Source organism: Lactuca serriola, chromosome 3, assembly GCF_051521515.1.
Source record: "Lactuca serriola cultivar US96UC23 chromosome 3, Lser_US96UC23_V15, whole genome shotgun sequence".
In the NCBI taxonomy this organism is placed as follows: domain Eukaryota; kingdom Viridiplantae; phylum Streptophyta; class Magnoliopsida; order Asterales; family Asteraceae; genus Lactuca; species Lactuca serriola.
Window position 1 is genome coordinate 110,322,276 of NC_136410.1, and position 13,368 is coordinate 110,335,643.

The 13,368-nt window shown below is 35.1% G+C and overlaps 1 protein-coding gene and 1 non-coding gene across 2 annotated transcripts; one reads left to right on the forward strand and one right to left on the reverse strand.

Annotated features, from left to right (window-relative positions):
• Positions 1–2,602: 2,602 nt before the first annotated feature.
• LOC145093032 (mitogen-activated protein kinase 7-like) lies at positions 2,603–5,055 on the reverse strand. The gene is made up of 3 exons (XM_079031070.1): positions 4,455–5,055; positions 3,521–3,945; positions 2,603–3,445 (listed from the first exon to the last, which is right to left on the reverse strand). Exons 2-3 carry the CDS (start codon positions 3,941–3,943, stop codon positions 2,753–2,755), a joined length of 1,116 nt encoding a protein of 371 aa, XP_078887196.1. The 5' UTR covers positions 3,944–3,945; positions 4,455–5,055; the 3' UTR covers positions 2,603–2,752.
• Positions 5,056–10,066: 5,011 nt separating this feature from the next.
• On the forward strand, positions 10,067–10,138 carry TRNAD-GUC (transfer RNA aspartic acid (anticodon GUC)). The gene has a single exon. It is a non-coding gene; the product is annotated as a tRNA-Asp (tRNA).
• Positions 10,139–13,368: the final 3,230 nt, after the last annotated feature.

Sequence of the window (13,368 nt, forward strand, 5' to 3'; positions counted from 1 at the left end):
TCGTACTATAACCTCGAGCACCAGATTTAAAATGCTATAACTTCTTTGTTTCAACTCCGATTTTGGCGTTTGGTATATCCACGGAAAAGGTATTGAAGAGCCCCACAATATTATCTAGATATCTTGTACAAAAAACTTCTCGAACAAAATCCATATTTCAAGTAAGACACCGGCCTATGATTTTCCTTTTTCTACCCTTCGGCCTGAAACACAATTCAAAGGTTAAGATCTCGCAACCATCATTTCCTCCTTCCAAAAAGTCTAAACATTACCTCGTTAAGGCCTAAAGCCTTTACAAAATCGACTTCCGACCCACGACCCTGAAATAAGAAATGACAGGAAACAGGATGTTACACATTTTTTCGCAAATAAAACCTTCTTTTTAGGTCATTTTCCTGGTAGACACAATTATCGGTAAAATAATCGTGAAGTAGACGTTGATGTCCTCCTTCGCGATTTATGTTTAACATCGCACATCTGATTAATAGAGAAGCTAGATCTAGTTGTAGTAGCATGCTCGTGTAATACTCGTACATCATAGAGGCAAGCATATCATCATCAACAACATTATAGTTAGACGGGTCGAACGAATCCATTTTTTTAAATTGTGAAATATTGAAATTTTATATAATGTATGCCAAGAATGAATGAGGTGAACGAATTAGGAATAGATCGTGTGTGTATGTATGTGTGTGTGTGTGTATATATATATATATATATATATATATATATATATATATATATATATATATGGTATAAGAAAATAAAAATTATTTTTTTTGTTTTTTTTTATAAAAATTGACCGTTCAAATGGTCGAATTCAGAAAAGTCAAAGAAATTAAACGTGTTAAAGCTCATTACGGTTACAAAGTCATACCGCATAATGGCTTTTTTTTTCGAGGGGAGCGGAGGTGGAGGAGGAGGTGGAGGGAGGGACGGAGGGTGGAAGTGTTTGTACCGTTACCATGCCGTTGAGGTTGTGCCACGTAGGCCATAACACCCCTCAATGGGCCTATACCGAGTCCTCTAATCAATATTCCGGTGACGATACCTTTTTGACAATATCTTATATAATTATCCTTCACTAAAAAAATTAAGTTACTCCAAAATTATGTAACAAATGTTATTAAGTTTATGTTGAAAATGCTAAAAGTCAAACAAGACTGTCAACACAACTAATAATGTGATATTTTAGTGAATATCTATCTTTTAAGCTTTTAAAGATAATAATATTAAGATTTTTATAGAATACCAATACAAATGATATATATTTAAAGCCATCACGTAATGGAGATGGTGACCGAGTCTACTTTTGTTTATAATGATTGATAAAGTGACAAGTGGTGTGGGTTTGGTGTTAGTAGTTGTGCAAGAAGCCAACAATTATATACCAAACAGATACATATATTTATTTTAAACTAAACTACAAAAATTGTTCTTATAATATATAAAAAGATTAAAATTTCATTACCTAAATACGTGTTTCTTCGTTAAGATGATAGATTTGTAAGTTTTTTTTTTCTTCATATTCCTTATTCCTAGTGTTATTGATTTATTGTAGTTGATACCAGTAATAAATCTTAATTATGTACACATTTAACAAGTTTTTGATACATATAAACACAATTTTGCAAAAAATAAAAATAATTTATGAGTTATTACGTTTTAAATAATCGAACACTTTTTAACAATATAGTTAAAAAGTGTATTTAAAATTTCAATTTTATTATTATTATTATTATTATTTCTCTCAAAAATCCTAAAATGATCATTACAATTCAAATTAATCCAAAATCATTATATATACTATTAATTGTTAAAAACTTGGTGAACAAGAATCTTTAACAATTTATATTTATGCCACACTTTTTTCCTTCGTTTACAACTTTTGCCACACCGCTTGCTTTTTAATTTGGCCAACCGACTATTTGCTTCTTTTCACTTGGCCGACACTTCTATTTTTTAATTTTTATGTCACAAACCGCCTTAACAATTTTATTATCATTATCTTCTATTTTTCACTTGCGATTGCTGCCTTCATTGTCATCATTCTCTAAATCTCTTAATCTCTTTCTTGCGATTCACTGTTCGTTAAAATTAAATGTGAAATTGAAAGATTGCAAAATTGAAACCTTTGTTTTCTTTTAGGTAACAAGCAAATTACTTTATAGAACATTGTTACTCAAAGGAAGTGCTTAACTTTTAGTTTAAAAAAAATAATAATAAAATAAAAATAAATATTTCAAGTAGCATTTATAAAATACATTTCTATAACTTTACAAATTGATTTAATTTCCTTTTTTAATATCAATGGATATTTCATATAAGTCACTTTATTTAATCTTATATGTTTTAAAAGTTTACTGCTATTTTTTACAAACGTGTATATACAAATCATTCCAAACGTGTACATACAAATCAAAACTATAGCTACTATCTAATAGCTACAAGCTACTTTCACCCAACATGTGCAAATTCTCAAAATCAAAGTCATCTTTATCAACCAAAAGCATCACATTGCGCTTTTACACTATTTCAAAATTCAATAATAATAATAATAATAATAATGGAAGTTGATGAAAAAGAGTAAAACATCAACATGTAGGGATTCAAAACAAAAATTACATAAAACTAAAGATTTTACAATCCAAATTACAAGAATAATCAAAACCAAAAGCCCCACATTATGCTTTAAGGTTTTACACCATTTTTAGTTTCTAGAGCAAATAATAAACAAAATTCCAAAAATAAACTATCTTTGAAACACCATTTGATATGCAGCTTCAGGATGATAATGCAACATCTCCCTCAACATCTCTTCCCTAATCATCTCTTCATTCATATTCTCATCAAGATCCAAATTAATCGCCATTTGGGCACCCGGGTTTTGTCTCGGGTCAAACAAACCCGCCATGTACGGATGTTGCAGAGCCTCCGTCACCGTTATCCTCTTCGCCGGATCAAACACCAGCATCCGCCGCAGCAAGTCCAAAGCTAAAGGATCCGCCGCCGGGTATAAAGAAGAAAGACAAATCCCTCTTGTGAAAGGCAAAGTTTTTATAAACCTTCGAGCTTTTGCGTTGTCGATGAATCCAATATCATCTTCGTTTTGACTCCCGAGAATGTTGATTATCAGTTTCAGTTGATTCAGGCACTCCGTTCCCGGAAAAAGCGGTTTCCGGCCGAGAATTTCGGCGAAGATGCATCCGACTGACCACACGTCAATGGAGGTCCCGTAGTTGTCGCAACAGAGGAGAAGCTCCGGTGCTCTGTACCACCGTGTGACGACGTATTCCGTCATGAACTGTTCGCTTCCTTGGCTCGTTCTCGCCAGTCCAAAATCGCAGATTTTCAGTTCGCAATTTGCGTTCACGAGGAGATTTCCAGGTTTTAGGTCACGATGGAGGACATTAGCAGAGTGAAGATACTTCAGACCTCGAAGCAACTGAAACAATTCGATCAATTGATGAACAGGAAGACGATAATTTATTATGGGAAACGAGAATTTAATAATTTATACCTGAAATAAGAAGAATTTGCAGTGATCGTTTGATAGAGGTTGTGACGATTTAATGATATGATGAAGATCGGTATCCATTAACTCGTAAACGAGATAAACATCTTTGAAGCTATTCCTGTAAATCGGAAACATGACGTCTTTCAATCCGATTACATTTTCATGTCTGATATGTCGTAGAAGCTTTAATTCTCTTAGGGTTCTTAACGCATCAGTTGGGTTTCCAAACACATTGTTGATCTTCTTGATTGCGACTTTCTCGTTTGTTTCTCTGTTGATTGAAGAACAAACAACACCATATGCTCCTCTCCCAATTGGTTTGATCGGAATGTATTTTGTATCGATTTCAAACAATTGTTGCCATATAGTGTAATAATGCTTCCCGATTTGCCTGAATCCGTTTGGAGGCTCAACATATGTCGCCATATCTGTGTTCATTATTAGAAATGATGAATCTTTTTGATAAATCAAGCAAATAATTGGCTGAAATCCGTTGTAACATGCAAAACCCACTTGAATTTTTAGCAAGAATTCCAAAACTTAGTTCAAATTCAAGCAATGAATTGGTCAAAATCAGTAATAACTTGAAAAAGCAAACAATTAGTCAAAATCAATAATAGCTTCAAACCCCACTTGAGATTAAGCATATAATTGACAAATACCTGTAAATCATGCAAATCCCACTTGAAATTAAAACAATAATCGGTCAATTTTTGACAGAAGTTCTTAAAACCCACTTGAAATCAAGCAAATAATTGGACAGAATCGTAAACAACTTGCAAAACCCATTTGAATTTCAAGCGTATAATTGAAAACGTTTTGCAAAACCAGTAAAACCCTATTGGATTCAAGTGATATCGATGAGAAATTGAGAATATATAACCAGATAAAAATCCAACAACATAGTGTGAATCGTTTCAAGAGAATCGATACTTACTTGCTACAAATAGATCTTCTTCGATCTCCAATTCCTCAAAAAAGCACTATTAAAATAACAATAAACCCCTGACTTTGCTATTTCATCAATCTTCCAAATCCCAATTGCGAAAACTTTCTTTGCTTTTCCTAAACGCAAAGCAAAGGAACTGTCGGAATCCTCCACTTTCGGCACAAAGTTCTTCCCTATTTCTCATGGGGTTTCCTGAAAACCGAATTATTGGACTGCGATCACTTCACATCAATCAGTTATCTCCTGAATTTCTGGGAAATTAGTAACATCAACGATGATAGTAAATCACTAAATCAAGATACGGATGAGATATCGTGATTACGTTGATTTATAGAAAAAGTAGCTGTAAATTGTAATGGAGGATCTCCACCCACTCAACTAGTTGAAATTAGGCATGAACAGATAGCGAGAGGATTTTTTTATAATAATGATCACATGAAAGTGTGAAGGAAATTTGGAATTAAACATCCAATCGTGAAGGAATCATTGGTATTTACATTGGTTCATGCATATACCCAACTTATTTAAAGAAAGTATAACCAGAAGCAACAACAAGAAACCGTCTCGGCTTGCCAGCTCGGCTTGTAAAACCCTCTCCCACACACTTTATTTATTGCTATAAAATTTTAAGGTAAAAACTACATCTAGACCCCTATATTATGGATTTATTTCAAAAAGTTCGGCTTCTTTATTATGACATTTTTACCCCTAGATAATATTTATATTTACGGCCTGAAAGAAAAAGAAATGAAAAGAAGGCACACAATTTTGCATGAGCAATAACGAGTACTCAAAATAATGCCACTTTGAGGACTCTAGTAACACGTTTTATGTTGATAAAATAAACTAGAAGTTAAGAAGATAGTATGTAGTTCATTTCATATAGACAAAAGAATGAAAATTTATGTGATAGAGTTTGTAATAACTAGCCTCACATTGATGAAGAATAAGAAGTTGAAATGTCATAAAGTTCTCAAGCTTTAGGGTATTAATAATTTCACCATAATTATGAAGTTGTTATGAGAGTTGTTAGGCTAGCCCATCGCTTTGGATTTGAAGCATAATAAATGACAAATTGGGATATTGATTTTGTGTGTGCACTAACTCATAGCAACTCTATCCCGTTGTATCAATTAGCCTCATGTGGATCAAAATAAACTATTGTGACGTATTTTTAAAGAAAACTATTAAAATAGAATATACATATATATACATGAATATTCATATTTTGTGTGTATGTTTGTATTCACTTGTGAATATAATTAGATTTGACGAATACAATCATATGTATATTTAATATATTATATTTACACTTTGAATATAATATTTTCACATATGAATAAAGCGAACATTGAACAACGAGAAGTGCAAGAATTGCTTTTAGGGTTGAGAGTAGTAGAGTACTTTTAAATAGGTTTATTGGAGAGAAAATATGTAATAAATATTTTGTTGTCCAATACTAATGTCCTCAAGGAAAAGGATAATTTCATAGTCATGGCGTTTTTCTAAAACATTGAATCTTAAACACTACAAACTCTAAGCAATCGTGATGAGTGTTTTGACGTTATAAAATCACAATAATCATTGTTGGTTTATATTCGTTAAGTGGGTTGAATTAACCGGTTTGGAAATAGACACACTTTAAACCCCTCTTTAACATATATTTGTAAAACACACTTGAAATAATCACCCTTTTACCCACCTTTCTAAGAATGAACATGTGTTTTAAGATATCATCTTTACAACTCAAACATTTTAAACGCATAATAAATAATACGTTTTTGAAACGCACACGTAAAGAAGTCCTCATTAAAGACCGTTCTTTAGAACATCTTCATATGATACATACTTAAAAACATATTAAAGGATCAACCATTTTACTCGTCTTCAAAAAATACACACTCTTAACACATGTTAGTTAATCATCTTCTTGAAAACATATTTCCAACTAAATACCTTAAACACAACTTTGGAAATCACCCTCTTTAAATAACACATTTAGGAAAAGTACTACAAGTACTTTATATCATCTAATATACATTATTATAACATTCTTTAAATGGACAATGAAAAAAATAAAGTGCAACGCAATGATATGGACTCATGAATACTCAAATCTTAATTTCATATTGGTTAATGGTCCTTTGGTTGTCATGTTTTAACTTATGTATTGGTGTTGGAGTAGTCTTTGTGGATTTGTTGGACTTCGATTCAACTAGTAAGAGATGCAAGACAGAGATAACCTTTTTGGTAGATCTTGAAGTATGAGAATCATACAATATTGTGATTTGAGGCTTTATTATTTTTGGATAACTCTTTGTTGAGAAAGTTGGGAATATATTTCTAGTGATAGTATTATGAGAAAAGGATACAACAATGAGAGTAACTCGAGACCGCATATTGGAATAACAACAAAACAAGTTAAGCATTTCAAACAAATGTAAAACAAACTTAGCTGAAACTTACAGAATAAAACTTCTGAAAAACTTAAACTAAAACTGAACACAATATTTAACGTGGTTCGGTCAAGGTGACCTACGTCGACGGGCGAGAGAGAGAGAGAGAGAGAGAGAGAGAGAGAGAGAGAGAGAGAGAGAGAGAGAGAGAGAGAGAGGATTTTATTAAACATCAAAGAACGATTACAATCATACATAATGGTTACACCTCATTTGAGCTCTCAAAACAAAAGAATCTCTCTTTCTTACTAACTGCTCCAAAGGATGTGCTCTCAACGTAACAACGAGTGCTCTTTTGAAATTACTATGCACACACTCGCCAAGAATAATGAATGTGGATATGAACCTATTTATAGAAAAGCATGGGAAACCCAAATTTTGATGGGTCAGACCCATCCATAATTGGCACATAAAGGGGATGCCCTAATTTCCAACCAATCATGGAATTCCATGTTGGCACTTTTAGAACCTTTAACCTCATGAGTATCATCCATTAGCATCATCGATGAGTACCGTCCTGAGCATCATCGATGAGCATCATGAAATGATGAGCGTCCTCCTCCAACATTTCCAACTGATGAGCATCATCCTTGAGCATCTTCAACTGATGAACGTCCTCCTTAAGCATCTTCAATTGATGACCATCCTACTTGAGTATCTTCAACTGATGAACATCCTCCTTGAGCATATTTAACTAATGAGAATCCTCCTCGAGCATCTTCAATTTATGAGCATCCATGATGCTCACACGAGATCCCTGATGCTCACTCATGATCCTTAATGCTCAGTTGTTATCCTTGATGCTCAATCGTGATTCTTGATGCTTACTTGTGATCTATGATGTTCACTCATGATTGGTGATGCTCGCTTATGATCCCTGATTCTTACTCATGATTCCTGATGCTCACTTGTGATCCCTGATGCTCACTCGTGATTCATGATGCTCACTTGTGATTTTGAAACATCCCAAAAATAATGACATAAAATTTTCGTTTTTAGATAAATAATCATTAATACATATCATTTCCATAAAACCAAGGTAGCTGATATTTAGCAAAACATCATTAAATCAGAGTGAATCACAGAATGCAGAAACATGCGGTGTGTGCCCTGCAATCATTCTGAGCTCTTCCATTAATTTGAAAACCGAATCACCTAAAACATAAACTGAAAACCATAAGTAGAAAGCTTAGTGAGATCCCCAAAATACCACATACCATACATACTAATAAACATATAGTGGGCCCCGCCGGCATTGGACCTCGTCTGGCATCGGGTCCGCCCGGAATCAAGCCCCGCTCGGTAATAGATCGGGGCCCACCCAGCATATATAACATATATCAAATAAACACATACACATGCAATAATCACATAGATACATAGCATACAAGTAGTCACCGGGCCCCGCCCAGCCCCGCCCGGTATCGAGCCTTAGCCCGAAAAGCATATAAACACATACACATGCAAGAGTCACGAATACAACTAGCATACCAACATAACATAACATAAAAATGGGCCGACATTGGTGCCTTCGAACCGCTAACCCAGTGAGGAAACTCACCTCGAATGTAGAAGCTCATAGAAAGAAATCCCTAGTTGCTGCCCTGATGACGCCTCCGAGCTATCAGATCAAAATAACACCCAATTAGCAATTACGTTACATTCTAAGGCCCACCATCCATACTTGGGGTGAAATAACCATTTTACCCCTGACCCAACATGCATCAAAATGAGGCCCAAAACCAAAATATCCACAAAGGCCCACTAATGGTCCAATTTTCCAAATTGGGCCTAACCCCATACGGGCCTTATCTTAAGCCCATAATTTCCTTAAATACAATTCTGATTACCTCAAGTACCCCCTTAGAACAACTTGGTCAAAGACGGGGTCAAAAGTCAAGGTCAATGGCCTGAGTTGATCTACCTCGTCGAGCTGTCCTTTAACTCGTCGTGTTCCTTCATCAACTACAAAGTCGGGGAGAAACCGAGCCAACTCGCCCAGTTTATCCATAAACTCATCGATTTTGCAAGAAACCCACCTCTTAATACATTATGCCGACATTATTGACTCAAAGAGCTTCACAACTCAGATCTTGACCAATATGAGATTTAGAACAACTTTACCCCTAGGAACTACTGAAATGGGTCTAAGCCCAACCCTAGTCTTAAAAGAATGAGGTCTTAACCATTAAACACTTAATACTTAAAGACAAAGCCCCCAAATTGCAGATCTGACACTCTAGAGTTGGAAGAGCACGTAAAGTTTCCAATTTTATGCTCATGCATGACTAGGAGAGGCTCAAATGCTCAAAAAGGGCTTAATAAGGGACTTAAAGAATGCATGGAGCCTTTAAATCCATAAATTGGCACTGTTATGCCATAAGAGTCCATGAAAACCCCAGATCTAAAAGAATAAGGATTTAGGACATCCTAATCCCAACATCCATCCGACCCATGACTCAAACAAAACAATTAACACAAAAAGAAAGATCTAAACATCTAGCCATCAAGATAAGAACTTAATACCTCAAAATCCTTGCAAAATGGATAATGATTCTGGATCCAAGAACCCTCCTCTAAGCTTAGAAACTTTAAGATCTTCTATCTCCTTCACAATGCATAAAATAGACATAGAACTTCCTTCCAAGGCTCAAATGCTTGACAATGGAGGCTACAACTCGTTTTAGAGTTTTGATAACAATGAAGGCTGATGAGGAGGCTAGCCAAAGGAACTTAAGGCCTTTAAATAGGGTGCAACACCCTAGAAATTAGGGTTTCCTTCGCAACCACCAACCCGCTGAGTTGAGGCACCTCAACTCGTCATGTTGGTTCATTTAATCCCCGCGATTGTTCTATCTTAAATGCATCGAGTTGGTTCCTACAACTCGCCGTGTTCAACATGAAAATGGTTTATTCTAAAAAATTTCTCCTCAAGATTTCAGGCGTTACAACTCTTCCCCACTTAAATTAGATTTCATCCTCGAAATCCATCCTTACTTTTCTCAACATGCCAAACAATCTGAGTTGCGCAACCACAACCAGAAAAAACTATCGCCTCGCCCACGGGTCCCACCCATCTAGGGCTACACAGGCCTGACTCCTCTCTGGATCCATTCACAACCCTGCTATGCGTAACAAGAGTATGTCATTGTAGTATAGTGGTAAGTATTCCCGCCTGTCACGCCGGTGACCCGGGTTCAATCCCCGGCAACGGCGCCAAAACCTGGTGGGATGTCAAGTCCACCAAGCAAATTACACCATTTGTTTGCAAATAAAACGTAATATAATGGTAAAAAAGGGTATCGATCCTCAGGGAAATGGTTGTATTCACTCACCAATGCAATCTAAAAGAACTATTGCAAATAAACTAGCTAACTACAATTAAACTAAAAAAGGGGGGGGGGGTGTTATGATTGCTTGAAAACTAAAGAGATAAATAACTAAAAAACTTGCAATTAAGAAAGAAAGTGAGATGGTCAAATATTGGAGAAAATTGGTAAACCAAGGCAATTCAACACAATGAACATTTGTGTGTTTATCATTAGGATTTAACATGAAGCTTATAATTCATCCCAAATTGGTTATAGCAATCATGAAGCATGATATGCCAAGATTTCTCCTAGGTAGTATGGAGGTTAGTGTAGCCCACAACACACCTTCTTAATCAAAATCAAAGATCCAGTTGAAGCAATTGAACCCAAGAAGTTGATTAGCCTTAAGAATCAAGAAATCCCCAATTCCTATAGGATGTCAATGCTTACACATCCATAAAGGAGTTATGATTCACAAACTAGAGATGATTTCTACCATCATAAAGCTCTTGTTCTAAGTAAATTCAATGATTCAATGCTAAACCAAAAAAATAAACCAACAATGGCTTATTAAAGTACCAAGATCATGATCAAAGCACTAAACAAGCATATAAAATATGAAGTAGAATCATAGACATAAGATAAATGATAAATACGCATAAATCCTTCAAAAACCCACAAACATTCAGAGGTTTTAGCCAAGGTCTACCAAAATAGATAGTTTAGCCACTCATGACAATAGATCAACAATCACAAAAGTCTAATTGCATAAAGAAACTACCAATATCTTGGAAAGATGAAAAGAAATGAGTCTTAAGCTTCAAAATCGCCCCCTCCAGGTCTCTGATGGTGTAAAATCGAGAATGGGGCTAATAGATCTGATCCCCCAAGGTTATGGTGTGCCAAATGACCAAAATGCCCAAAACTAGGCAGTTGCGCGGGTACCAGCACGACGGAAATTCCACCCGCGCAAGTGTTGTTGTAATGCTATTGACTCCTCATTCCTCCACTCCACCCTTCCACTACCAAAGATTCCTTTGGTCCCCTTCATGTCCATGTGATTCAAATCAACCAATCATCTTTTTGTTTCAAATGTAGATGCTCCAAGCCCAAAATAAAAGTCCAAGATCCATCTTCACAAGCCCACTTCATCCAAGCTTTTAGCTTATTAAGCCCAATTCTTCTTTGGTGGATCCGCCAAGACCAATAATGTATCGGAAAGCCCACTAAGCCCAACTCCAGTCAAATCACAACCACAATAAGCTCCAAAATCCTGCAAAATTTCTTATAAAAAATAAAAAGCCCACGATACGATCCATGATAAAGAAATATACAATACAAAACTAATGAAAATAAGATAAAAATCTAAAATAAACTAATAAAACTAAGGAAATAAAATAAACTATCACTTACTAACTACTCCAAAGGATGTGCTCTCAACCTAACAATGATTACCTTGAAATTACTATGCACACACATAAGCATGCACTTGAAAAGAATAATAAACGAGGATATGAAGCTAATTATAGGAAAGCATGGGAAACCTTAAAACTGATGGGCCAGACCCATGAAGGGGATGCCTTATTTTTAACCAATCATGGAATTCCATGTGGGTGTTTTTGGAACCTTCAACCTCATGGGTATCGTCCATGAACATCATCAATAAGCATCGTTAAATGATGAGCGTCTTCATCGAGCATCTCCAACTGATGATTGTCCTCCTTTAGCATCTTCAACTGATGAGTGTCCTCATTGAGCATCTTTAACTGATGAGTGTCCTCCTTGAGCGTCTTTAACTGATGAGCATCCTCATTGCGCATCTTTAACTGATGAGCATCCTCCTTGAACATCTTCAACTAATGAACATCCTCCTTGAGCATCTTCAACTTGTGAGCATCCATGATGCTCACACGTGATCCCTGATGCTCACTTGTTATTCCTGTTGCTCACTTGTGATCCCTAGTTCTCACTCGTGATTCACGATGCTCAATTGTGATCCCTGATGCTCACTCGTGATTCTTGATGCTCACTTATGATTTGATCAAGTCAGTACACCCCAACATCACCATAAAATAATGGTGGACTTAAATACACAAAATAGGATACTAATTAATATATACATGTTAATAAGGGTTCTTCAATGCAAATCGACTTATTATGTTTGGGAATATGGTAAATGAGTCCACTGATTACAAGTGTATCTCATTGTTTTAGAAGATGTTAGATTTAATGATTTATTATTGGAAATTATCATAGTGTATTATGAAATACATATGATGTATTTCATGCATCGCACGTACAAAGTAGCCTTGTTAGTTGATGCATTAAATTAGTTCACTATAGGATGTGTAATGAGAGAGGAGTTAGAATGTATAACAGGCCTCGAGAAAATTCCCAATTGTATGAATAAGAAACTACTGAATAAAGAAGTGGGATTGGGTACAATGTAGTGTTTGCATCCTTAATAATGTTATTGTACTCTAATAATTGAAGGATGCATTTTAAGGTATAAGTACCTATCTTATGTATAAGCGATTCCATGAACTAATTCTTCTTTTTGGGTGAATGTAGCACCCATGAAATGAACAAAAATTAGTACCAAAACTATTTTTATGGTGAATACCAGCATATATCACATGACATCTACACATAAAATATACATGTAAAATCAGGTAAATACAATACATAATTTTGTGAGAATCCTCGATTTAAAATAATATAACTGATCATAAATTTACTTAATTCCTAACTCGATCCTTAAGATTCTATAGTCCTTGAAGACTATAATGAAACATATAAAAATATCAAAATCATAAGGATTTATGTTGAATGTATGCTATAATTTCATATGTTTCTCCACCAATATAGAATTTTCTTATCACTGGTATAAGGTGAAACCCCACCTCATGGGGGTACACTAACTGGGATCTACATTGACAAATTCAATAACTATGTTTGTCTGAGACATATTCCATTCCTCCAAATATCGTTCTTAACATTGGTCAATATCTTTACAATAGGCTTCGACTTCACACTTTAAGATAACATATGATAACTTCACCTCCAGTACTTGAAAACACTACTCATGAAGTTTTTGTGATAAATTTTAGAGTTCTATGCGATGACAACCCCATT

Coding starts and splice junctions, on each gene's coding strand:
- LOC145093032 (XM_079031070.1), bottom strand. CDS start 3,943: ATGGCGACATATGTTGAGCCTCCAAACGGATTCAGGCAAATCGGGAAG. Junction 3,446..3,520: donor GCAAATTCTTCTTATTTCAG/GTATAAATTATT, acceptor GAATTGTTTCAG/TTGCTTCGAGGTCTGAAGTA.